Below are 23,436 nucleotides of genomic sequence, written 5' to 3'. Positions count from 1 at the left end.
TGAGGGCTGCCTGGCCAGCCCCACCCAGCTGGCAAATACTGAAACTGCTGTGGCAGCGGGCACAGCTATTGTCCTTCTCTTCCTGTTCTGCTGACCTCTGCCACCCCCACTGAGCTATCAATTGCCTCTGGCTAGGCCAGTGCCCTCTGTGGGACTGTCTCCATTGTGCTGCTTGTGCCTGACATCTGAGCTGCTTCCTTCTACACATCTGGAGAGACGGTATGTGAGACATGGGGATAACAGAGTCCTGAGCAGAATCCACCTGAAGCCACCTGTTGACTGATGAGGAAGTGCCCAGGGGAGGGGTGAGCAGGTTGCCCAAGGGCACAGAGCAATACTGGGTATCTCCTTCCTTCTTGATTTTATAGCTCAAGAGGTTGGGAGGCCCAGCTGGCGAGGAGCTCAGATTTTTTTTTTTTAATATTTATTTTTAAATTGGAAGATAATTGCTTTACAATGTTGTGTTGGTTTCTGCTGTCCAACAATCAGCTGTAAGTATACATATATTATCCCCCTCTGAGCCTCCCTCCCACCCACCCCCATCCCACCCATCGAGGTCATCACAGAGCACTGAGCTGAGCTCCCTGTACTATATAGCTGCTTCCCACTGGCCATCTGTTTTACACATGATACTGTATATGTTTCCGTGTTTCTCTCTCAATTCGTCCCCCAGACCCTTGTCAGGAGCTCAGATTTGAATGCTACCTCTACCCTTGTGTGTGGGGAGTTGGGGGTGGAGTTCTGGAATGCCAACTAATAGATGCAGAAGGAAAGATCAGGTTAGAAAAACACCATTTTTCATCTACCAGAGGAATGATTGATTCAGACAGTTCTTTGTTAAATGGGGCAGTAGATATTCACTGTCAAAGAACCAGCCCGCATATCACTTGTTAATTTCAGTGGTGAAAAAGTTACGTTGGAAAAGGTGCAGTGGAGAAAGCTGGCAGTCACCACTGTAACCAAGTGATAAAAAGATATGACCTCTGATAGAATAGGCTGTCTCACTATTACTGCTGTGATGTATTACTCAGAAAGACACATCACCTTCGAAGAACTTGGTCCTGCCCAAAGTGTTTAATCTGAATCTGATTGTTGTTCAGTCACTCAGTTGTGTCCGACTCTTTGCAACTCCCTGGATTGCAGCATGCCAGGCTTCCCTGTCCTTCACCTTCTCCCGGAGTTTGCTCAAATTAATTACTAGGGAAAAAAACAACAACAACAGACACAACCTGATGGAGGGACATTCTTTAAAAAACAAAAACAAAATGGTCTGGACTCTTCAAACAGATTCATGTCATGAAAGGCAAAATCAATCCATTAATTAAATGAATAAATGACTGGTAAATGGTTCTAGATTGAAGGAGATAAAAGATAGAAGACAACAAAAATCAGTCTTTGATTCTTGATTGGATCCTTGATAAGAATTTCAAAGAATGGTAAAAGAGTTATGATGGATATTCTTGGGATAATCCAGGATATTTGAATGTTGCCTGAATATCAGACAATAATACCATATCCACGTTATATTTCCTAAGTGTGAGTGTTGTGTTGTGGTTGCACAAGCTGCTGCTGCTGCTAAGTCGCTTCAGTCGTGTCCGACTCTGTGCGACCCCATAGACGGCAGCCCACCAGGCTCCGCCATCCTTGGGATTCTCCAGGCAAGAACACTGGAGTGGGTTGCCATTTCCTTCTCCAATGCATGAAAGTGAAAAGTGAAAGTGAAGTTGCTCAGTCGTGTCCGACTCTTAGTGACCACATGGACTGCAGCCCACCAGGCTCCTCCATCCATGGGATTTTCCAGGCAAGAGTACTGCAGTGGGGTCCCATTGCCTTCTCTGGGTTACACAAGAGAATATTCTTACTCTTAGGACATACACACTGATTTGCTTGTGTGCTAAGTCGCTTCAGTCGTGTCCAACTCTTTGCAACCCCATGAACTGTGGCCCGCCAGGCTGCTCTGTCCATGGGATTCTCCAGGCAAGAATAGTAGAGTGAATTTCCATGCCCTCCTCCAGGGGATCTTCCCAACCCAGGGATTGAAACTGGGACTCTTACATCTCCTTCATCGGCAGGCAGATTTTGTACTGCTAGCACCACCTGGGAAGTCCAAACACTGAATTACTAAGTGTTAAAGTCACGATGCCCGCAACTGTCACGTGGTTCAGAAAAAATTATACACGTATAAAACATTTTATATACCATATTATAATATTGTATACATCCCTATGAACATATAGGGAGATAGAGAAAACAAATGTAACAAAATAATAACAATTGCTGCTGAATCCAGGAGAGTGGAATATGGGTATCACTTTACTATTCCTGTAAGTTTTCTAAGCTTTGAAATAAAAAAAAATATATATATATATATATATTTATTTTTGGCTGCACTGGGTCTTGTTGCTGTGCACGGGCTTTCTCTAGTTGTGGCAAGTGGGGGCTACTCTATTTGTGATACTCAGGCTTCAGTCCATGGGGTTGCAAAGAGTCAGACACGACTGAGTGAATAAGCACAGCACAGGCTTCTCATTGCAGTGGCCTCTCTTGTTGCGGAGCATCGGCTGTAGGGCACGTGGGCTTCAGTAATTGTGGCTCGAGGGCTCTAGAGTGCAGGCTTAGTAGTTATGGTCCACGAGCTTAGTTTCCCGTCAGCATTTGGGATCTTTCTGGATCAGGGATCAAACTGTGTCATCCCTTGCGTTGCAAGGCAGATTCTTAACCACTAGACCACTGGGAAGCCCTAGCTTTGAAATTTTAAAAATAAATACCTGAAACGAATACTTCTACTCCCCTCCCATCCCCAAAGGCAAACTTCCAATGGGTTTATAAATAAATAAATATTTTAGAAATAAACGACAACTCCTAAAACAGTAGGGCTACTTTCTGGAGGGACAACGAGCAGGTCTCCTTTCAAAATACATATTCAGTCACTACCCATCTCTTCCTTGACCCCCACCTGGTCCAGCCCCAACCAATTTCTCCCTGATCTCCCAGCTCCACCCTGGATCACCGCCGCCCTGCCCCCTGCCCCCCGCCCCAATCTATTCCCCCCACTGGCAGCCAGGGGGCACCTGTGAGCACCCAAGTCTGCTCCCATTCTTTCGCTGCTGATGACCCCCACACCAAGAGGCCATGTGCCCTTGAAATACTTCAGTGAAATATTTCATCTGGAGTCAGGCCCAGCCACACTGATGTCCAGCATTATTTTCCCAAGGAAAGTTGGGCCCGCATTGAGACAAACCACCCAGACCTCAACTCAAATTTCTGGGTAAAAGCAGATCATGTCATGTCCCTCCTGACTCAAACTCTTTCAACTGGCTTCTCTTCTGCCTCAGGCATGTGGGCCTGTCTCAGCAGGGCCCTGACTCTGGGCCTGTCTCATTCCTGGGCACACCCCACGTTACTCTCTTCTGCTGTCTCTGCTCCACCCACACCAGGCCTCCAGGGCCTCATGTTCTTCAGCTCAGAACTGCTTTATGCATGCCCCTGGTCTTCCTTGGAGCTTTATCCATGGGGCTGCTGCTCCAATGGCCTGTCTCTGAGCCCTGACAAGTTCCTGTACCTTGGATGGTATGCCCAGGACCTGCCACGTATGCGTCCTCTCTCCAAGCTCTCTGGTGATGGGAAGTACCATACTTTGCCCACTACAGGTTGCATAGTGGACCCTTAGAAGACATGCCCGTGTGCCTGAATCTGCGACTATAACCTTATTTGGCATCAGGGTCTTGCAGAAGTAATTAAATAAATTGAGGATCTCAAGATGAGATCATCCTGGATTTAAATGGGCCCTGAATGCAATGTGTCCTTTTAAAGAGACAGAAAAGAAGATACAGAGGACTTTCCTGGTGGTCCAGTGGTTAGGAGTCTGCCTGCCAATGCAGGGGACACGGGTTCGATCCCTCGTTTGGGAAGATTCCACATACCAAGGAGCAACTAAGCCTGCATGTCCCAAAGTTTGAGCTCCACAACAAGAGAAGCCACTGCAATGGAAAGCCCATGCTTGCTGCAACTAGAGAGTAGCCCCCTCTTGCTGCAACTAGAGAAAGCCCATGAGCAGCAATGAAGACTCAGAGCAGCCATAAATAAATAAATAAAATTAAAAAAAAAAAGAAAACACAGAGACAGGAAGGGGAGATGGCTTCTTGTGAAGATAGAGGCAGAGATTGGAGTGAGGTAGCTACAAGCTAAGGAAGGCCAAGGATTGTTGGCAGCCCCCAGAAACTGGGAGAGGTGTGTGGAACTCACTTTAGGCTCTGAAGGAGCCTACCTACTGAGCCTACAGAAGCCAACCCTACTGAGACCTTAGTTTTGGCCCTGTGGTTGCCTGAACTGCAAGAGAATAAATCCTGTTGATTTAGGCCTCCCAGTTCGTTGTACTTTGTCACAGCAGCCGCAGGAAACTAAAACAGAAGTCTCTGTTTCCTGGAAGACTATGAGCTCCACGAGTTCCTCCCCAACTGCTTTGTTTGCCTCTAGCTGGATCTCCTGGGGCTAGTGAGCTGGCCCTCAGGAACTGTGCCCAATGACTGATGCATGAATTGTGTTGTAGGAACAGAATCCTAGGAAAGAGGGCCTTTCCTGGAGCCAGACAGAATATCCATTTCTCCCAGGTGGGAGTTGGAGGCAGTGGGGTGTGGGGGACCCCTTTCTTGGGGGAACCACCAGCAGACCTCAAGGCTGGGTTGTTCTTCCTTGGCACACTCCCTGACATGAGCGGTGACAGGGCAAATGTTGCAGGTCCTCTTGTCTGAATCACTTTGTCACTCAATTACTCTTTCAACAAACATTCAGAGGGGCAGCTCTGGGTCAAGTGCTACCCTGGATGCCAGTGATGCGACAATTATTAGGGCATGGTAGGTGACCTTGGACTCTCCAGGTGGCTCAGTGGTAAAGAATCCACCTGTAAATGCAGGAGACATGGGTTCGATCCCTGCGTAGGGATGATGTTCTGGAGAAGGAAATGGCAACCCACTTCAGTATTCTTTCCTAGAAAACCCCTAGAGGAGCCTGGCAGTCACAAAGAGTGACCTCTTTGGGGTCACAAAGAGTCAGACCCAGTAACCTCAAGGAAACTGGGGTTGCTCAGGAGGAGAATCTTCTGAAGTGTTCCTGAGGCTCTCTCCTCTCTTCATGACAAAGAGGAAATCATCTGAGTAATCAAGAGAGTTTCAGAACTCAGAAGAAATCAGACACCACCACACTCCTCTCCGCCACCAAGCATGGAATCAGCAGACTGTGAAAGAATTCTCAGGTTGTGTGGGGGGAACATGTACTTTAAGGAGTAGATTTTAATAGAAAATAGATGCTTATTGCTTGTGTTATGCTAGTTGGAAATAGGTTGGTGCATTGAAATTTCAAGAGACTGATCATATATATAGCTCAGGTACTTTTAGTTGTTATATAATCAAATGACTCTCTCCCCTTCCCACCCCCACCTCCGGAAAGAATATTAAGACAGAACAAAACCCCAAATCTTTGCAAGCTCCTGCCTCACTCAGGGAAAGTCAAAAGTCTCCAGTGGCCCATGGGCCCTGTACTGTCTGCTTTTGCCTCCCACTTGAAGGCAATGGCACCCCACTCCAGTACTCTTGCCTGGAAAATCCCATGGACAGAGGAGTCTGGTGGGCTTCAGTCCATGGGGTTGCAAAGAGTCAGACTTGACTGAGCGACTTCCCTTTCACTTTTCACTTTTTACTTTCATGCATTGGAGAAGGAAATGGCAACCCACTCCAGTGTTCTTGCCTGGAGAATCCCAGGGACAGGGGAGCCTGGTGGGCTGCCGTCTATGGGGTCACACAGAGTCGGACACGACTGAAGTGACTTAGCAGCAGCAGCAGCACCCCTCATTTACTCTGGTCCAGCCTCATTGGACTCCCAGCTGTTCCTTAAAAAAAAATTATTTGGCTGTGCAGGATCTTAGTTGCAGCATGTGGGATCTTTTGTTGCTGTTATCGTGGTATGTGGGATCTAATTCCCTCACCAGGGGTGGAACCCAGACCCCCTGCATTAGAAGTCCCCTGGCTGTTCCTTAAACTCAGGCTCCTGCTTCAGCGCCTTTGCACAGGCTGTTTCCTCTGCCTGAAAAGTCCTTCCCTCAGTATTCACGTGGCTCTCCTCTTATTTCCTTCAACTCTTTGTTCAAATGTTGCCTTGAGGGTGAGGCATTCACTGACCGTGTCACTTAAAACTGCACCCAATACCCATGGACAGAGGAGCCTAGTGGGCTGCAGTCCATGGGGTCACAAAGAGTCGGACACAACTGAGCAACTAAGCACACAGCACAACACTCTCTACCTACTTGTTCCATATTTCTCCATCACTCTCTGCCGCTGCTGCTGCTGCTCAGTCATGTCCAACTCTTCGAGACCCCATGGATAGCCCACTAGGCTCCTCTGTCCATGGGATTACCCAGGCAAGAATACTGGAGTATGTTGCCGTTTCCTCCTAGAGGGGATCTTCCTGACCCAGTGATCGAACCCCGGTCTCCCACACTGCAGGCGCATTCTTTACTGTCTGAGCCACCAGGGAAGCCCTCTTTACCACTAGCACCACCATTTATTTTTGGTTTTATTCTTTCTCACCCCACATGACTGTCAGCTCTGCAAAGGCAGGAATTTTTGCCAGTTTTGTCTAATACTGTCTCCTCAGCATCAGGAGCAGTACTGAACAGGGGACTTCCCTAAGTGGTCCAGTGGTTGGGAATCCACCTCCCATTTCAGGGGGTGCAGGTTCAATCCCCAGTCGGGGTAATAAAGTCCCACATGCCTCAGGGTATGGCCAAAAAAGAAAAAAATAATAAAAAAAGAACAGGACTGGACACACTGGAGGCATTCAATAAATGTTTATTGAATGGACAATGCTTATCAGGCATTATACTGTGTTTTTCAATAATTAACAGCTAATGAGAATAACCAATATTTAAGGAGACCTGGGGCAAATTTTTCCCCAAGTTCCTTAGTATTTCTTTCCTCATGTTAATTCACAATTGTCCTGTGCTGGGCCTGTGTCAAATTCTCAGGCAGGGGTTAGCTTTCTGAGTTGTGGCCCTGGGGTTGTGAGAAGGTGGGAGTGGCTATGCTTAGTCTTGTTTCACATAAGAGGAAACAGTGGCTGAGAGGTTTCTCATTTGTCCAGGGGAATGCAGTGAGCAGAACTTGAACTCAGCACGGTCACTGTTCAGAAGCCAAGTTCTTTGTTTAAATATTTGTCTGCACCTGGTCTTGTCACATATGGGATCTAGTTCCCTGACCAGGGATGGAACCCAGGCCCCCTCAGTTGGGAGTTCAGAGTCTTAGCCACTGGACTACCAGGAAGTCTTGGGAAACCAAGTTCTTAATGCCATGTTCTTTTGCCTCCTCAGTGCCCTACCTTGCCCAGTTTTCACAATACCTCTATGAAGTCTGTAACTTCAGTCCCCCTGTTTTCAAAGGTGGCCACTGAGACTCACAGAAGCGAAGTCACTTGCCCGAGAACACACACAGCAGCTGAGTGACAGAGCTGGGACTCCACTGCTGGTGTCAAGTGAGCAGGTTGTGACCAAACAGCATGGGAGTGAGCCTGCTTTTTCTTTTTGGCTGCATTGCATGGCTTGTGGGATTTTAGTTCCGACCAGGTATTGAACCCAGGTCCTTGGCAGTGAGAGCACAGAGCCCAAACCACTGGACCAGCAGAGAATTCCCGGAGTGAGCCTTCTCAAGTGGGGTGAAGGCCAGGGTGGAGTTGTGGGTCTCAGGGGCTTGCCTGGGGGTTTGGTTCCTGGAGCTTAGCCAGGAACACAGACCCGAAAGACCGTGGACACAACTCAGAGGTTTCTTTGGAGTGGGCTGAGGGATGTTTTCACATTAGGGTACAGTAACTGACACACAGCACTTGTTCTGTGTCAGGCTCTGCTGTGTGCCTCTATGTATCTATACCTGAAAATCCTCACGACCGTAGAAGTACAATTTTTGTGCTTATTCTACAGTTGAAAAAACTGAGGTACAGATTAGTCAAGTCACTTGCTCAAGATCACACAGCTACAAAGTGGTTGAGATTCAAACCTGGAAGCAGGAGCAATGATAGAGGAGAGATAGAAGCCACCAAACATGAAACTAGATTTTCACATCCACCTGCACGTGTCTGGTAGAATCAACATATGGAAAAACAGAAGAGGAGAAGCTATTTCCATATGTGAGAAGAGAAAAAGGGGGCGGGCAGAGCATACAGTATGTACCACTTGTGTAAAAAAAGAAAAATGTCTTCATGCAACATCGCAGAAGGAAAGGCACAGGAGAAAACTGGGAAAATTTTCCTGGCGGTGGACCCAAAAGCAGCATGGGAAGGAGAATTTTTAACTCTATATGCCCTTACAAATTCAGTACTGTGATAATATAGCCAAAAATCGAAACTGAAAATTTAGAAATTATGTTTATGCTTATATAAGCAGATTGTCTCTAGGAGGCTGCACAAAAAAACATTTTTAAAAGAGGAAAAAAAAATTTCTAATGCCATGGCTTGTCTACAGTGGTCCTGAGGAAACTACTCACCACAGGCTGAATGTGAATTTTTGTTTTCTATTGTTTGAATCAGGGAAAAATGCAGCGCTCCTGGTGTGATGGATAAAGATACTGTGCTTAGTTGCTCAGTCGTGTCCAACTCTTTGCGACCCCATGAGGTGGGTGCTAAACAGAGGCAGCTCCCCTCACACTGTTGTGGAAGGAGCAAACTACGAAATGTGCTCAGATAGGCATCGTGGGAAAATAAATTCATTAAGAGGGGAGCTAAGGGAGCGAGGGGAGAAGCCAGCTTGCAGACAAACCAAACACGTGACACCCATGTGCAGCAAAGTTGTGTCGGCAAAGGCTGTGCATCCGAGGGACAGGCCTCTGTTTACTAGGGTCCTTGTCATTTTCCTCAAGAGTGACACTGTCCCATCCACCACCACAGGAAGGTTATTTCTCCAACTTACCAGGATTGCGTGTGACACACTGAAGCTTTGTGCTCATCTGTGCCCACAGCCCTTGGATAAGAACCCCATACAGACCAGCTATGTTAATGAGGGAGGCTGGGGCAGGCGGATCGCAGCTCAAGGAGGTCTGTGACCCCAGTTGAGGCCAGGGCCAATTCTGCAGTAAATATCATTCCTCATCCTGGAAGTGGTGATAGGGTCCCTTTTGGCTCTAATACTCCAGGGGTCACCTCCGAACGAGGATGGCCTCTCTGGGCTTGAAGCAGCTACTCCTCTAAGAGACCCATGGCTTAGGTTTGGGTGAAAAGCCGTCTAAGATCTGTGCTGTCCAATAGTCACTGCTAGCCACCAGGGGTGGGTGCTGAGCACTTGAAATGTGCCTGTAGCTACTAAGCAACTTGTGTTCTGTTGAATCTTAAAGAATTTGTTTTAAAAAGAACATTTCCATCCCTGAAGAAGGTTCTCTGGGACAGCACTGGACTTAGATTGCTTCCAGTGGTTAAACTGTTTCAGTGGGAAGGGAAAGCCCTCCAAGGTTATGTTAAATATAGTTATTTAAGTTTCTACACCCAGATTATCTTGTAGCAAAATAGCAATGCGGTTTTTGGCCTGTGTAATTACTTACCTTATAATAAAACCAGTTCCTTAAAAAAAAGTTACAAAGTAAAAGCAGTTTCAGTGGCCTGTAAATAAAGGGAGGGCAGGAAATAGGTCCTAACCAGGGTGGGGTGGCCCTGGGCTGGAATTCTAATCTGGTTTGGCCAGGGCCTGCCTGACACCAGCTTGTTCTAGCAAGAAAGCAGGGTTGGGGGGTGGGTGGAGATTAAGAGAGTAGGGCACACACATTTCCTTGGCCCTAGCAACCAGATCTTACAAGACTGGGAAGGGATCTGTTTAACTTTGGCCCCAACCTTCACCAAAAAACAAGCTCTGAATCCACTGGGCTCTTCTGATGCCCAGATCCAGTCCGGCGGGTTTCTCTTGTTCACCCCACATTTAGCTCAGGAGGGCAACTTCTCTTTCCATTGCAGAGGACTCCTACCTCCTGCCTGCCCCTCCCTCCCACCCACCCTGGCAGCCTCTGGAGGGCTGCCCGGACCCCACCCCATCCCGTCAGCAGAACCCTCAAACAGAGTCGCAGGACTGCTCCCCTGAGGTTTAGCATCAGTCTTTAATGCTGTCACGCTGCACATTGACAAGTCACACACTTTGGTCTTGTGTTGGCAGTGGCAACTTACAATGAGTCTAAAAGTCTGAGCACCAGACTGACTTGCAAGGAACAAACACTTGTTCCAACATCCCCCGCCACCCCCCCGCCCCCAGGTTCTTTCTCAGTTCCATCATGGCCCTATACAGAGAGCAGCAGCTGCTGTGGACCGGTTTCGTCTGACTGCACACCAACTTTACACAGAATTATAAAAACATATTTACAGACGTTCCACAGTGCTCCTGTAATCAGAAGCAAAGACCCTTTTATCAAAAGGGATTATAGCTAGGGCTGTGCAAAATTCAAAAGGATCAGATCCTTTTGAGAGTCCAGAGTCCATTGAACAAAAAAAAAATGACCTGGGTCATGGGGAAATCCCAGGTGTGCCAAAAGATTGCCTCACAGCAAAGGAAGGCGAAGATCTCTGTCTGGGAGCCCGGGGTCAGGACTCCAGCCAAGGTCCCCGACCCTTGAGGGAGAGGCAGTTGCACAAGTTACTCACTCACTGAAGGCCGGCTCCCTTGGTCCTGCTGGAACAAGGGAGGTATTGCTTGTGGGAGCTGGCCAGGCAGTTCAGCAACCAGAGTTGAGATTCTCAATTTGAGATGGCAAAAGAGAAGACAGGGTTTCTTAGGAGAAGGGCAAGATGGGGGAGACAAATACAAAATAAAACACAAACTGATCACACAATAGAAACTGAGGAGTGTACAGGGTCTGGTAACCATGAAGGCAGGTCCACACCACAGGACGTCTACAAGCGGAGGGACTACAACACGGGGATCAAGTCCAACTGTGGGTCTGCGGTCTGCCTCTCCCTCTGGGCAGGGCCTGGAGAGGGAGGAGGCGGGTGCTGCCCACCCAGGAGGGCTGCAAGGACCCAGTGGGGCAGACTGCATTGCCTTTGCTTGCTGTCCCCACCACCTGCCGCCCTACCGCTCGAAAAACAACTTTAGTCTAGTGCACGACTTTGAAAGATTGTAATATATTCTCTGGAAAACATTCAGCAGTATGAAAGCCCTCCCTGGGCCCTCCCGCCCTCTCGCGGGTCCACAGTTGGTGGAACGGTCCGGAAATCCTTGAGCTCTGGAAAGGTCCCTGGTCAGTCCTTGGGGAACACGGGTTGACTATATTGGAAGAACCTGCTCAAGAACGGTTCTTGACGTCTGGGGAATCCTTTCAGGGAAGATCACTTCAAACTCAATAATGAGGTCCCCGCGTTTCTCGGGTGTTTTGGGGAGAGGAAGGCCTTCTCCAGGAACTTTTCGCCGCATGCCAGGCCTGATGACATCTTTGAACACAACGGGTATGGTCCTGCCGTCCAGAGTGGGGACATTCACTGTACAGCCACACAGAGCCTTGGAAAGCAAAGGGACAGCATTAGAAAGAGTAGCTTAGGAAGCTCACATCTTGCCCAGAGGCTGCTGACTGGAGGGTAAGCGCCATCAGGCCTCTGCAGCTAAGACCCTGCCTTAAGATCTACCCAGGTCACCAGCACAGAAGCTCCGTAAAAACAGAGCCCTGGACGGTCTTGTCGCCATTGCACTGTCCAAGCCTGGCCGCACCAAGTGCCCAGAAACATCTGTCAAGCAAACACTGAACGGCCATCACAAAACAGCTTCTCCCTCCCCAGACGCTGCCCTGCCTAGTGCCTTACCTCCCGAAGGCTGATCCTGGCTGGATAAATGACATCAGAGCCATCTCTCTTAAAGATATTGTGTGGCTTGTCCTTTAAAACAAAGACAATATCGGCTGGAATGTTGTTGGAAGTCTGGTCTCCTTCCTTGGGGAAGGTGATTTTGGTCCCTTCTTTCCACCCCCGCTTCACTTCGATGGTCAAGATTTTGTCTTCATTGCGAATGCTCTTTCCGTCAGGGTTCAGCCGCTTATGAGAGATTTTCATCTTCTTGGTACAGCCGCTGTAGATCTCTTCAAGTGAGACCCTAAGGTCATGGGTGACGGGGGGATCTTGTTTCTTTCGGGTGGGCTCTTGGGCAGGGCGGGAGCGGCCAAAGTTCATGTTGGTGAAGCCACCCATGCCCATGGGGAAGCCAGAGAACGGGTCATCGATGTCCATGCCTTCCTCCCCGTTGCGCTGCCCAAAAAAGTTGTCAAAGGGATTTCGGCCACCGAAGAACTCAGCAAACATGGCATGAGGGTCTCCATGGAATGTGTAGCTGAAGGAGGTACCGTTAGTACCGCCGCTGCTCCCACCGCTGGGGCCACTGCCCTTCAGGCCTGAAGAGCAAAAGCAGAAGAAATCAGATGGCGGGCTGGGAACTTAACTCTCCAGGAACTTTCCTTCAAGGAAAAAAGCTCAGGAGCCATTGGGGGAGAAACTTTTTTTAGCCTGTCAGGGAAGAACAAGGAAGAACTCCAAGCTTTTACCTCCCACTTGCAGCAGCACAAACAGAACCCCCAGCCACTTATGGCAGGTAGTCCACTGTGGCAAGACAGCGGTGAAGGGTTCAAGCTCTGAGACGGGCACCTCTTGGGGCCACTCAGGTCCTCACATCTGAGTAACTCATTCCCCTTGCACTGTTACAATGAGTACGAAAAACTCACTAAGAGATCCAATGAAAAAAATGCTTAACCCCCGATCAGTTTTCACTAAATGCTTACTCTTAAATCCCCTACTGCTAGAGACGTGTGGGAGAGTAAAAGGAACGTTAAACTGCAAAATGCAGCCTTTCAAATTCTCGCACCCTGGCACTAACTGCCCCCATTCTCATATAAAAAGCCGCTTCTTCCTGAGGACTAAGCCCAGCAACCTGCCTGAGTCATCAATGGGAGACAGGACAAGAAAGCTTCTTTCTTTTACCCTGAAGAGGGCTGGCCCCACTGTTCCTTGCACCTGGACAGCCGACTAGGTAAGCACTTTACAAGGATTACCTCACTCCACCCTCGGAGAGGCGCGGAAGGTCGCTCGGCGCTAATTGGCACCTCATTTGCAGGCTCACTACTCGCAGCCTGTGCCCAGGGTTCAGCCAGAGGCCCTGCCCTGAACCCCGGGGTGGCAGAGCCTCCCACCTCGCCCAGGTGAGCCCAGGCCCGCAACGCCAGCTTCAAGCTAGGCCTCCGAATCCTCTCCTTCCGCACCCGCACCCCCGGACCGATCTCGGACGTGGGTGGAGGCGAGCGCCCAGGGAGGGGCAGCCCCAGACATACTAGAAGCTTCTGAACAAGCAGCGCGGCCAGGGCCCCTCCTCCCATCGGGCGGCCGCCAATCCGAGGGCGGAGGCCCTTGTGGCCAGAGGCCGGGGGCTGCTTCAACCCCTGCGACCGAAGCGCCCCCCGGAGATGCTGCAGCGAGGCCGCCCTGCCTCGGTTTCTCCGCCTGTCAAACGGCGAGGGCGCGCCCCCGGCTGCGCGCGCGCACGCACCTTCCTCCCCGTAGCGGTCGAAGATCTCGCGCTTGCGCGGGTCGCTGAGCACGTCGTAGGCCTCGGCGATCTCCTTGAACTTCTCCTCAGCGCCGGGCTCCTTGTTCTTGTCCGGGTGGTAACGCAGCGCCTGACGGCGGTAGGCCCTCTTGATCTCCTCGTCCGACGCACCGCGGGCCAGGCCCAGCGTCTGGTAATAGTCCTTTCCCATTGCCCCCGCCTGCGGCCCGCCACCCAGCTGTCGCCGTCCCCCGGCTCCGCCACCGCCCCGTCCCGGACTCTATATACCCGTCCGGCGGAAGCTTCCAGAGCCCGCCAGCCCCCTCCAGAACCTTCCGCCCCGCCCCCCACGCGGCTTTGGCCAATCCCCGTCGTCCAGGCTGCGACGCGCGACATCCGGGGCGGGGTCGTGCCGCCAACGGCCGCCTGCGCGCGGCCCCGCCCCCTCCCGGGCAACGCTTCTCAGCGGCGCGCACCCCGGGCGACGGAGGCCCCGCCCACCCTCAGCGGGCACCAATAGCGACCATGTTTTATTGCTTCCTGCAACCAGGCCGGCCTTGCGGCCCGCCTCCTGTTTGGGTCAATAGGTTACGACGCGCTACTCCAGGAAGGGGCGGGTCTGGGGAAGACACCGCCCCTTCACTGTTCAGTTCAGCCGCTCATTCGTGTCCCATTCTGTGCGACCTCACTGCAGCGCGCCAGGCTTCCCTGTCCATCACCAACTCCCGAAGCTTGCTCTGACTCATGTCCCATCGAGTGGTTGATGCCATCCAACCATCTCATTCTCCGTTGTCCCCTTCTCCTCCTGCCTTCAATCGTTCCCAGCATCAGGGTCTTTTCCAGTGGTCAGTTCTTCGCATCAGGTGGCCAAAGTATTGGAGCCTCAGCTTCAGCATCAGTCCTTCCAATGAATATTCAGGACCAATTTTCTTTAGGATTGACTGGTTTGATCTTCTTGCACTCCAAGGGACTCTCGAGTTTTCTCCAACACGACAGTTCAAAAGCATCAGTTCTTCCGTGCTCAACTTCTTTATGGTCCAACTCTCACATCCATACATGACTACTGGAAAAACCATAGTTTTGACTAGATGCACGTTTGTGTGCAAAGTAATGTGTCTGCTTTTTAATGTGCTGTCTAGGTAGGTAATAGCTCTTCTTCCAAGGAGCAAGCATCTTTTAATTTCATGGCTGCAGTCACCATTTGTAGTGATTTTTAGAGCCCAAGAAAATAAAGTCTCTCACTGTTTCCATTGTTTCCCCATCTATTAGCCCCTTCACTAGCAGATGCAAATATGCCCGCCCCTATCTCACAGGGCCAGGAATGAGTTATTGCCAGGTGTCTCCAGGAGTTGCCTAATTTTCCCCAGCCCCAGATACCCGCTTCCTTCTGGAAATAAAAATAGTCACCCGCCCTGTTCTACCAGCTGTGTGTGTATGCTCAGTCATATCCAACTCTTTGCGAGCAGAATGCAGGTGGGAGCTCCAGTATTATCTGCGTCCTCAGTCATAAAGGACCCTGCAAAGTGAGGTGAGCACCGGGAGCCAAAGCTCACCTCCCTGCAGAGGTCTTCTCAGTCCAGCCCTTCAAGCCTCTCACTTTACCGTTTTCTCAAGAACACCTGCCACTGAAATCTGAAATTGTTCCTTGGTTTTCATGTTAAATGTCTCCCCCACTCCTAGCCTGGAATCACCATAAGGTCAGGGACTGGGTCCTGTCACTGCTGAGTCTCCAGTGCCAGGAAGTGTCTGGAACCAAAGCTTCATAAATATTCCTGGCTGTTTTTATTTTTTTTCAAATGTATGGTTAGTGTTTTATTCTTTGAAGAATGGTTCTGAAACATCAGACTAAGTCAGGTTGAAAGGAAAAGTTTAAAATAGTTTTATAAGGTATAACATCGGAGAAGGCAATGGCACCCCACTCCAGTACTCTTGCTTGGAAAATCCCATGGACGGAGGAGCCTGTTAGGCTGAAATCCATGGGGTCGCTAAGAGTCAGTCACGACTGAGCGACTTCACTTTCACTTTTCACTTTCATGCATTGAAGAAGGAAATGGCAACCCACTCCAGTGATCTTGCCTGGAGAGTCCCAGGGATGGGGGAGCCTGGTGGGCTGCCGTCTATGGGGTCGCACAGAGTCGGACACGACTGAAGTGACTTAGCATAGCAAGTACTGACTGTTCACTCTACAAAATCTTGATCATAGAGCTTATGATACAACTAGTTTGCAGTAGCACCCAGGTTTTCCACATAGTCATTATTTCTCTCTTGTTTGCATAGACTTCTTATCATTGGCTGCCTTCTGCTTTTCTTGCATGATCTCAGAGTCCCGCTGCTTCCTCTGAGAGGTAGTCAGGCTATCCTCTTTTCTTTTTCCCTTACTAATTTCCTGGGATTTCTTCATGTTTTTCTGGCAGGCAAGTTCTCGTTGATTTCCACCTGCCCGACCTTTCAGGCCAGGCCAGACTCAATTGCCCCTCTCCCTCCGCAGACTAAAAAGTCCTGGCTGTTTTTAATGCACCTGGTTCTTTACCCCCGCCCCACTATGTTCATGATGTGGGGGAGACATGGGCATGCAATACACCTCTCAGGGCCTCAGTATCTTCATCTCTGGGCAACATGATCCCTTTTGGCTCCTATAGTCTGGTGTGTCTGTGGTCAAGGACAGGGCTGACGTGGAAAGGAGGCTCAGAAAGAGGTACCATCTGAGAAGGGAAGAGGGGAGTAGGTGGTGGCGGCCTACAGTGGGGAAAGGTTCTTGGAAGAACTGCTTGGGAAGTCTGGGCGGTGTGACACTGGTGCTGGAGCCAAATAGTCACGTTTCATTCTTGGTTCTAGCACTTTGTGGCTGTGTGATCTTGGGCTGGTTACTGAGCCTTCTAGGGCCTTTAGCGTCCTCATCTGTACAATGGGGGTAGTAGTTGTACCAGCCTCATAGGGCTTTGAAGTTGGCATTGAGTCAACATTTGTAAAGTGCCTGGGACAGACCTAGCTTAGAGGAAGTTCTGTCAAAGGGGTGACTAACCATCCAGTTGAATGGTGGGCTGCTGAGGATCCCCCTTCCTGGCAGGACACAGCAAAACATTTCTGGTAACCACTGTCCTTGTGCAAACTGGAACTCTTGAGAAAGACACCATGGCCTTCCGGCCATCCCTGGCCACTCCCTGACCCCAGTGTAACCGTGTCAGGAAGGGATTCCGTGGTAGCTCAGTTGGAAAGAATCTGCCTGCAGTGTAGGAGAACCGGGTTCGATCCTTGGGTCAGGAAGATCTCCTGGAGAAGGGAATGGCAACCCACTCCAGTACTCTTGCCTGGAAAATCCTATGGACAGAGGATCCTGGTGGGCTACAGTCCATGGGGTCAAAAAGAGTCAGACAGAACTTAGTGACTAAACCACCACCATCAAAGGACTCTGGACTAAGCCACACACACCAGCCAACCTGGGAGGATGAGTCTAGGCTGGATACCCAGGGGCACAGCACTGAAGGGGTCCTGAACTAATCATGGAGGGGAGGGAGTTTGATTTTTTTTTTTTATATAAAGTTACATAAAGAGATAGTGGGGGAGTCATAATGGGGGAAAAAACCCAGAGCTTGTGGATTTCTTCACACTTATAAATTTAAGGGTTACAGATGTGGGGACTTCCTTGGCAGTCCAGTGGTTAGGATTCTGCTTCTAATGCAGGGGGTATGGGTTCAGTACTTGGTCAGGGAACTAAGATCCCACATGCTGTGTGGCCAAAAATTTAAAAAAAAAAAAAAAAAAAAGGGAGTTACAGATGTGGGGACTTTTCTGGTGGTCCAGTGGTTAAGGCTCCCTGCTTCCACTTCAGGGGGCGTGGGTTTGATCCCTAGTCGGGGAACTAAGATCCCACATGCCACTAATAAACCCACCCTAAAAAAAAAAGTTAACAGATGTGGAGGCCTCTAAAGGTCTTCACATAGCTCTGGTGGACCAAAAACATCATGCAAGGGGTGTCCTTGTATTTGGGGGCAACCTTAGGGCTGGGAAATCTCTCTTCCTTGAGTAAGCCTGGATCATACTCAGAAGTTTTAATTGTTTAACCCCCAACCCCCACCAAAAAAAAAGAAAAAAAAAGAGCCCAAACTCAACTTCTCTTATTATGCTCTTTGACCTGGACACATACTCACTGGGCACTGTTGTTTTACTTTTTCCAGCCAGGCTGAGTGGCTTGTGGAATCTTAGTTCCCTGACCAGGGATTGCGCCTGAGCAATGGAAGTGCAGAGTCCTAGCCACTGGACTTCCAGGGAATTCCCTCACCAGGCACGTTGGAATGTTACTGGAAAAGTGACTTTCACAGAAACTTGGCAGAGGTTTGAGCTATCAACTCAGAGAAGAGGAGACGATGTGATGGGTAGTTGTATGCACAGACTTGGCTAGGCAATAGTACCCAGTTATTCAATTAAACACTAATCTAACTGCTGCTGTGAAGGTGTTTTGCAGATGTGGTTAGGTTAACATCTATAATCAGTTGGGTTTAAGTACAGGAGATGACCCTTGATTTTGTGGGTAGACCTCATTCAGTCACTTGAAAGGCTTTAAAAGCAAACACTGAAAGACCTTAAAAGCAAATATGGAGGTCTGCCTGAGAATGAAGCATTAGTTCCTGGCCAAGACCTGCTGGTCTGCCCTACAGATTTCACACTTGTCTTGCCAGCCCTCACAACTGTGAGAGCCAATGCCTGAAACAAGTCTCTTAATACACAGACACACTCACAAACACATATATCCTATTGCTTCCGTTTCATTGGTAGAACTAAGAACTAAGAATATAAGAATATAAGAACTAAGCAGGTCAGTCTGGAGTCAGTCAGCCTTAGTTGAAAACCTGGACCTGCTGTTTGCTTATTTACTGCCCATGTGCTCTTGCACAACTTGTTCTCTGTAATTGCTAAGTATGTCTTCCATAAAATTGGGATAAGAGTAGATCTTACCTCCCAGGGTTGCTATGTGAATTTGAGAGGGCCCAGGCAATAAACCTTATAATAATAGCTAACACTGATAAGGTCCTACTCTGTGTCAAATCGGTTCCAGACATTCAATGTGTATGAACTCATTTAATCCTGACAATAATTCTGTGACGGGCTTCACTGGTAGTCCAGTGGTTAAGAATCTGCTTGCCAGTGCAGGGAATATGGGTTCCATCCTTGGTCCGGGAAGATCTCACGTGCATGGGGCAACTAAGCCTGAGAGCCATAACTACTGAAGCCTTTGTGCCTAAAGCCCATGCTTTGCAACAAGAAAAGCCACCACAATGAGAAGCCAAAGCTCTGCAACTAGAGACAGCCCAAGTGCAGCAATGAAGACCCAGCATAGCCAAAAAGAACTTCATTTAAAAAAATAATCCTATGAGGTTGGCCTGTCATTACCTCGTTTTACAGGTAGGGAAACCAAGGCTCTGAGAGGTTATGTGACTTGCCTGAGGCCACTTAGTGAAAAAAATGCTGAGGTGTAAACTGTTTAGCATATTGAGTGTTTATGGTAATCTTGTGTAAGATGTGATTCAGATGATGATAAAGCCTTAATTTTTTTTTTTTTAAAGCATCACCACTCTTTTCAACTCTTCTTCTCTTCATCAAAAAGAACTTCAAAAGCATTACAGTCATATAAGCTAACAATCTGCCCTGGTAGAATGCCCATGTGAAATAAAAACCTATGTTCACATAAAAACCAGTGAGCAAATACTTATCAAGGCTTTATTTGTCATTACCAACAGCCATTAAAACCTGAATGTCCCTCCATGGGTGAAATGTAAACAAACTGAATACTATTCAGTCATAAAAAAGGATTGAGCTATTGACATAGGAAGCAATGCAGAGGAACCTCAAATGCATTATATTAAGAAGCCAGTTTCAAAAGTCTGTGCACTGTGTGATTCCATTTTAAGGTACTTCTGGGAAAGGTAAAAGTATTGATGCAGAAACTGGATCAGTGGTTGCCAGGGGCTGGGATCTTTGACAAAGGGAGACAGGGGAATTTGGGGGGATGATAGAAATGTTCCATATCTTGACTGCGATGGTGGTTACATGTCTGTATTTATTCAGAATTGTATAGCAGAAAAGGTGATTTTTACTGGATGTAAACTATATCTTAATAAAAAGAAAGAAAATCCATCCCATGAATTTAAAAATTCAAAAGGCAGAAAGGTTGGGAAACTTCTCTCCGGGGCTCCTGACACAGGGGAAAGTTGCAAATCAGCCCTGGCTTGTCTACTGTAGGCTCTACCTTCCCTCACACAGCTCTGAACCAGTTTGATCACAAACCCCAAAACAAGCCAAGCCAGGTTTCTGGAAGAATCAAGATCCTATCTTACTTGCACCTGGGAAATAGAAAAAAGAGCTTGTCTTGGTGCTCTGTGATGACTTAGAGGGCTGGGATGGGGGTTATGGGGAAGGTTCAAGAGGGAGGAGATACATGTATACTTTTAGCTGATTCACATTGTTGTACAGTAGAAACCTGCACAACATTGTAAAGCAGTTACTCTGGAATTAAAAAAAAGAAAAAGAATTTGTGAGACTGACACAACCAAACACACCAGATCTTCCAGCTCCAAACGATCATGGGTTCGCCTGAATCTGAGACCTAAGGAGGCCCTGCTCACTCTTCAACAGTGCCACAGCATAAGACCTTTCTGGAATTCCCCCTTTGGAAACTGCTTTAAGGGGCCTGTTACATTTGGCTCAGCAAATACCAAACGTATTTACTTGTCACCATTAGGAATCAGCCAGTGTGCTGGGGAAACTAGCTGTCCCTATCAACAGGTACAGACAGAGCCATGGTATGGTGTCAACAAAGTGGTCAGGCTTTGTTCCGAGGATGAATTCTGTTCGTGCTGGCAGCCTGATTACTGGAAGCCAGATGAGGCCAACAAGGGGTCCTCACACTTGTGTGTGTTCAGTAACTCAGTCATGTCTGACTCTTTATGACGCCATGGACTGTAGCCCACCAGGCTCCTCTGTCCATGGGATTTCCCAGGTAAGAATACTGGAGTGGGTTGCAATTTCCTCCTCTGGGGATTTTCCCAACCCAAGGATTGAACCTGAGTCTCCTACGTCTCCTGCACTGACAGGCAGATTCTTTACCACTGAGCCACCTGGGAAATCCACCCCTCCACCTGTAATACCCATCAAAACCAAAGAGGACTTCCCCTCTGCAGGCTGGATCATGCCTTTCCATCAGTTTCTTGTAGGTGAGGAGGCGGGTGGAAACTACTCATATGCCCCAGCTGGCACACAGTTCACAAAATTATTTGGTGCCTGTTGAGTGAGTTCAGGGCTCAGGAAAGCAGCCTCCAAAGGGAAATTCCAGAATGTCCCAAGCCTGTAGGAATGTGTGTGGAATCTCCAAAAATGACGTCCTTTTGGACACCATATGCCTTACCTAGCTGGAACCCAGCCGTAGGGAAGACATACCTACTCAGACCACACTAGAGAACCTGGAAATTGCTAGCAAAACGTGGCTAGATTTTAGGGGTTCAACCCTCCCCCCTCAACATCTCAGAAGTAGATGCTTCAAGTAACTCAACCTGGTAGGATTTTAACTTGTGGCTTGTTCTTTTTTTTTTTTTTTTTTTAACATTTATTTATTTGGCTTCACTGGGCCTCAGTTGCAGTATGTAAGATCTAGTTTCCTGACCAGGGATTGGAACCCAGGTCCCCTGCATTGGAAGCATGGAGTCTTAGCCACTGGACCACCAGGGAAGTCGCTAAACTTGTGGCTTCTGAGTGAGTAATCTCCTACCCTTCTCCATGAAGCCAGGAAACAAGGCCTGTTGGTACACAAAGGCTCTCCTGATACTATGAGCTCCACAATTGCCAACAGGAAAAGATCTGTGCTTTGGAAAGTACATGTATAAAACACTTCCCGCAGTGGATAAGAATCCAACTGCCAATGCAGGGGACACGGATTTGATCCCTGATCAGGGAAGATCCTACATGCTTCAGGGCAACTAAGTCCGTGCATCACAACTACTGAGCCTGTGTGCCACAACTACTGAAGCCCATGCACCTAGAGCCCATGCCCCACAACAAGAGAAGCCATCACAGTGAGAAGCCTGAGCACTACAACAAAGAGTAGCCCCGACTCACTGCAACTGGAGAGAGCCCGCACAAAGCAACGAAGACCCACGCAGCCAAGACAAAAAAAATCCTTCTGTTTTGCCCAGATAGGCCCGAGGAAAAAGGTAATTAATTTCTTGGGGTCTTATTTCAGTAACCAGGGATTGAACCCTGGGCCTGCTGCAGTGGAAGCAGAGTGTCTTAATTACTGGACCACCAAGGAAGTCCAGAAAAAGGTAATGACCTAGCTTCCTTTATTCTGAGACAGGGGTCCCCAAAAGTTGTAGCTTCAGAAATTTCTAGAGCCTAACCTGGATGAGTAAGTGCTGAGCACTGACTCACCTTCTCCCCGCCCTGCTCTCCTGTGAACCAACAATCTGTCTTTGAGGACTTCTCACCATGTCTCTGATGCCAGGCCTCTGAGTTCTGGAGCGCTCAACAGTTGAAGAAGGCTCAGGGGTGGGGTCTGGAACCAGGAGAAAGGAGATAAGATAAGGAGGGGTGCCAAGTCCTGTTTTAAGTGTCTGCTTGAGTCTGTATGTGTGTAGTGGCAACCAACCTCCCCAGCCTGCTTATAACAATCAATGGAACAAAAGCACGACATGACCCCAAACCAGCACTGTCCAGTGTGAGACACACAACTGCCAGGCCAGCCACATCCAAGCTGTGTCTGATTTTAAATGTTCCAATAGGCATATCAAAGAAGTAAAAAGAAACAGGAATTTAATTTTAATAATGTATTTTTACCTAATATATGCAAAATAATATTTCAGCATACCATTAGTTACATAACTAATAATATTATTGTTGATAATATCATCAGTAATAATAGCACTAATCAACATAAAAGTTGATTAATGAGGTTTTTTTTTTTTACATCTTCCTTTTTATACTAAGTCTCTGTGTGTTTCACCTTTACAGCACATCTCAATTTTGATCAGCCACGTTTCAAGGACTCAGTAGCCACATGTGGCCAGAGGTGACCATACCGGGCAGTACAGGTAGAGACAAAAGTGGGCTCCCTGCCTATGGGGTCTAGCAAGGTGGGGCGGGGGCGTGCATTAGAAAGGGCAGTGAAGACACCCCCAGAATAATGAGAGCTCAGGTTACATGTAAGTCGCGGGGTGTGTGCCTGAGAGCTTTCCCCACCTCTTTCCCCTTTACTTTCCTCCCATTCGTGACAGGGGTTCCCTCGTCGGAGCAGCCTCTCCATCCAGGTGCCCCAGCCCATGCCCCCAACCCCTTGCTATCTCCGGTTGCTCCCCGGTACTCCCCGGGGGCCGCCCACCTCCGAATTCACCCAGTCGAGCTGCGGGCCCTGTTGATGTTGCCTTCCCTGTCACTCAACTGCTAGCTCCCTCCCCCAGTCTTGCAATAACCGTCGCTTCCCTTGGTTTCCACAGAGACGCCACTAAGGGGCGGGGCAACGGGCTCGTGCGACCGGAGGCCCTCTTTGATTGGTGGATAGCCAAGACCCTTCTTTTTCCTCTATCCTCCTCCCTCTTGCCCGTGCTCCGCCCCCAACGGTGGGTCCCGGAAGCTGATTGGCTAGCCCCGTGGCGAGAGCGGCTAGTTCCTGCGCAGACCGGCTCTGCGGGGCGGGGACGAAGGTGGGCGCCTTGCGCACTGATTGGCTGGAGGGGCGCGAGCGGCAGGGAGGGGCGGGGCGGATGCGGGTCCGCGGTTAGTCTCGCGCGGCGGTCGTCACCGCGTGAGGTACTCTGTGGTGTAGCGTGCGCAGGTAGCAGGAGAAGCAGCTGCCGTGCGGGGGAGCCATGAAGCACTATGAGGTAAGAAAAGAGAAAACGGGGATTGAGCGACTGCCG

General features: G+C 49.0%; 2 protein-coding genes, 1 long non-coding RNA gene and 1 pseudogene across 13 annotated transcripts in view; 1 reads left to right on the top strand and 3 right to left on the bottom strand.

Moving 5' to 3' along the window:
* Positions 1-10,099: 10,099 nt before the first annotated feature.
* On the bottom strand, positions 10,100-13,806 carry DNAJB1 (DnaJ heat shock protein family (Hsp40) member B1). The gene is made up of 3 exons (XM_005888000.2): positions 13,535-13,806; positions 11,809-12,389; positions 10,100-11,509 (listed from the first exon to the last, which is right to left on the bottom strand). The coding sequence occupies exons 1-3, from the start codon at positions 13,743-13,745 to the stop codon at positions 11,279-11,281; spliced, it is 1,023 nt and encodes a 340-aa protein (XP_005888062.1). The 5' UTR covers positions 13,746-13,806; the 3' UTR covers positions 10,100-11,278.
* Positions 13,807-14,593: 787 nt separating this feature from the next.
* Positions 14,594-16,152, bottom strand: LOC138988464 (small EDRK-rich factor 1 pseudogene; annotated as a pseudogene).
* Positions 16,153-21,101: 4,949 nt separating this feature from the next.
* The window catches only part of LOC138988500 (uncharacterized), a 26,406-nt gene continuing 24,071 nt past the window's right edge, over positions 21,102-23,436 (bottom strand). For 9 of the 11 annotated variants that reach the window (XR_011464752.1, XR_011464754.1, XR_011464757.1 and 6 more), the window contains one exon: positions 22,085-23,393. This is a non-coding gene — a long non-coding RNA (uncharacterized lncRNA). The other 2 variants (XR_011464760.1, XR_011464761.1) reach the window with 1 other exon arrangement.
* TECR (trans-2,3-enoyl-CoA reductase) overlaps positions 23,263-23,436 on the top strand; it is a 27,530-nt gene continuing 27,356 nt past the window's right edge. Inside the window, exon 1 of the mRNA XM_070373515.1 lies at positions 23,263-23,400. Coding sequence (XP_070229616.1) covers positions 23,386-23,400 — 15 coding nt within the window. The 5' untranslated portion in view covers positions 23,263-23,385. The remainder of the gene's footprint in view (positions 23,401-23,436) is intronic.

This window comes from Bos mutus, chromosome 7, assembly GCF_027580195.1.
Source record: "Bos mutus isolate GX-2022 chromosome 7, NWIPB_WYAK_1.1, whole genome shotgun sequence".
Taxonomy (NCBI): domain Eukaryota; kingdom Metazoa; phylum Chordata; class Mammalia; order Artiodactyla; family Bovidae; genus Bos; species Bos mutus.
The sequence above is the reverse complement of the archived record's forward strand: the minus strand, read 5'-3'. Positions and strand labels throughout refer to the sequence as shown.

What these genes read in the sequence shown, in the direction of transcription:
- DNAJB1 (XM_005888000.2), bottom strand. Translation starts at nt 13,745, where the DNA reads ATGGGAAAGGACTATTACCAGACGCTGGGCCTGGCCCGCGGTGCGTCG. An exon ending in CGACCGCTACGGGGAGGAAG is followed by an intron (nt 12,390 to 13,534) that starts GTGCGTGCGCGC and finishes TTTGCTCTTCAG; the next exon opens with GCCTGAAGGGCAGTGGCCCC. An exon ending in CCAGGATCAGCCTTCGGGAG is followed by an intron (nt 11,510 to 11,808) that starts GTAAGGCACTAG and finishes TTGCTTTCCAAG; the next exon opens with GCTCTGTGTGGCTGTACAGT.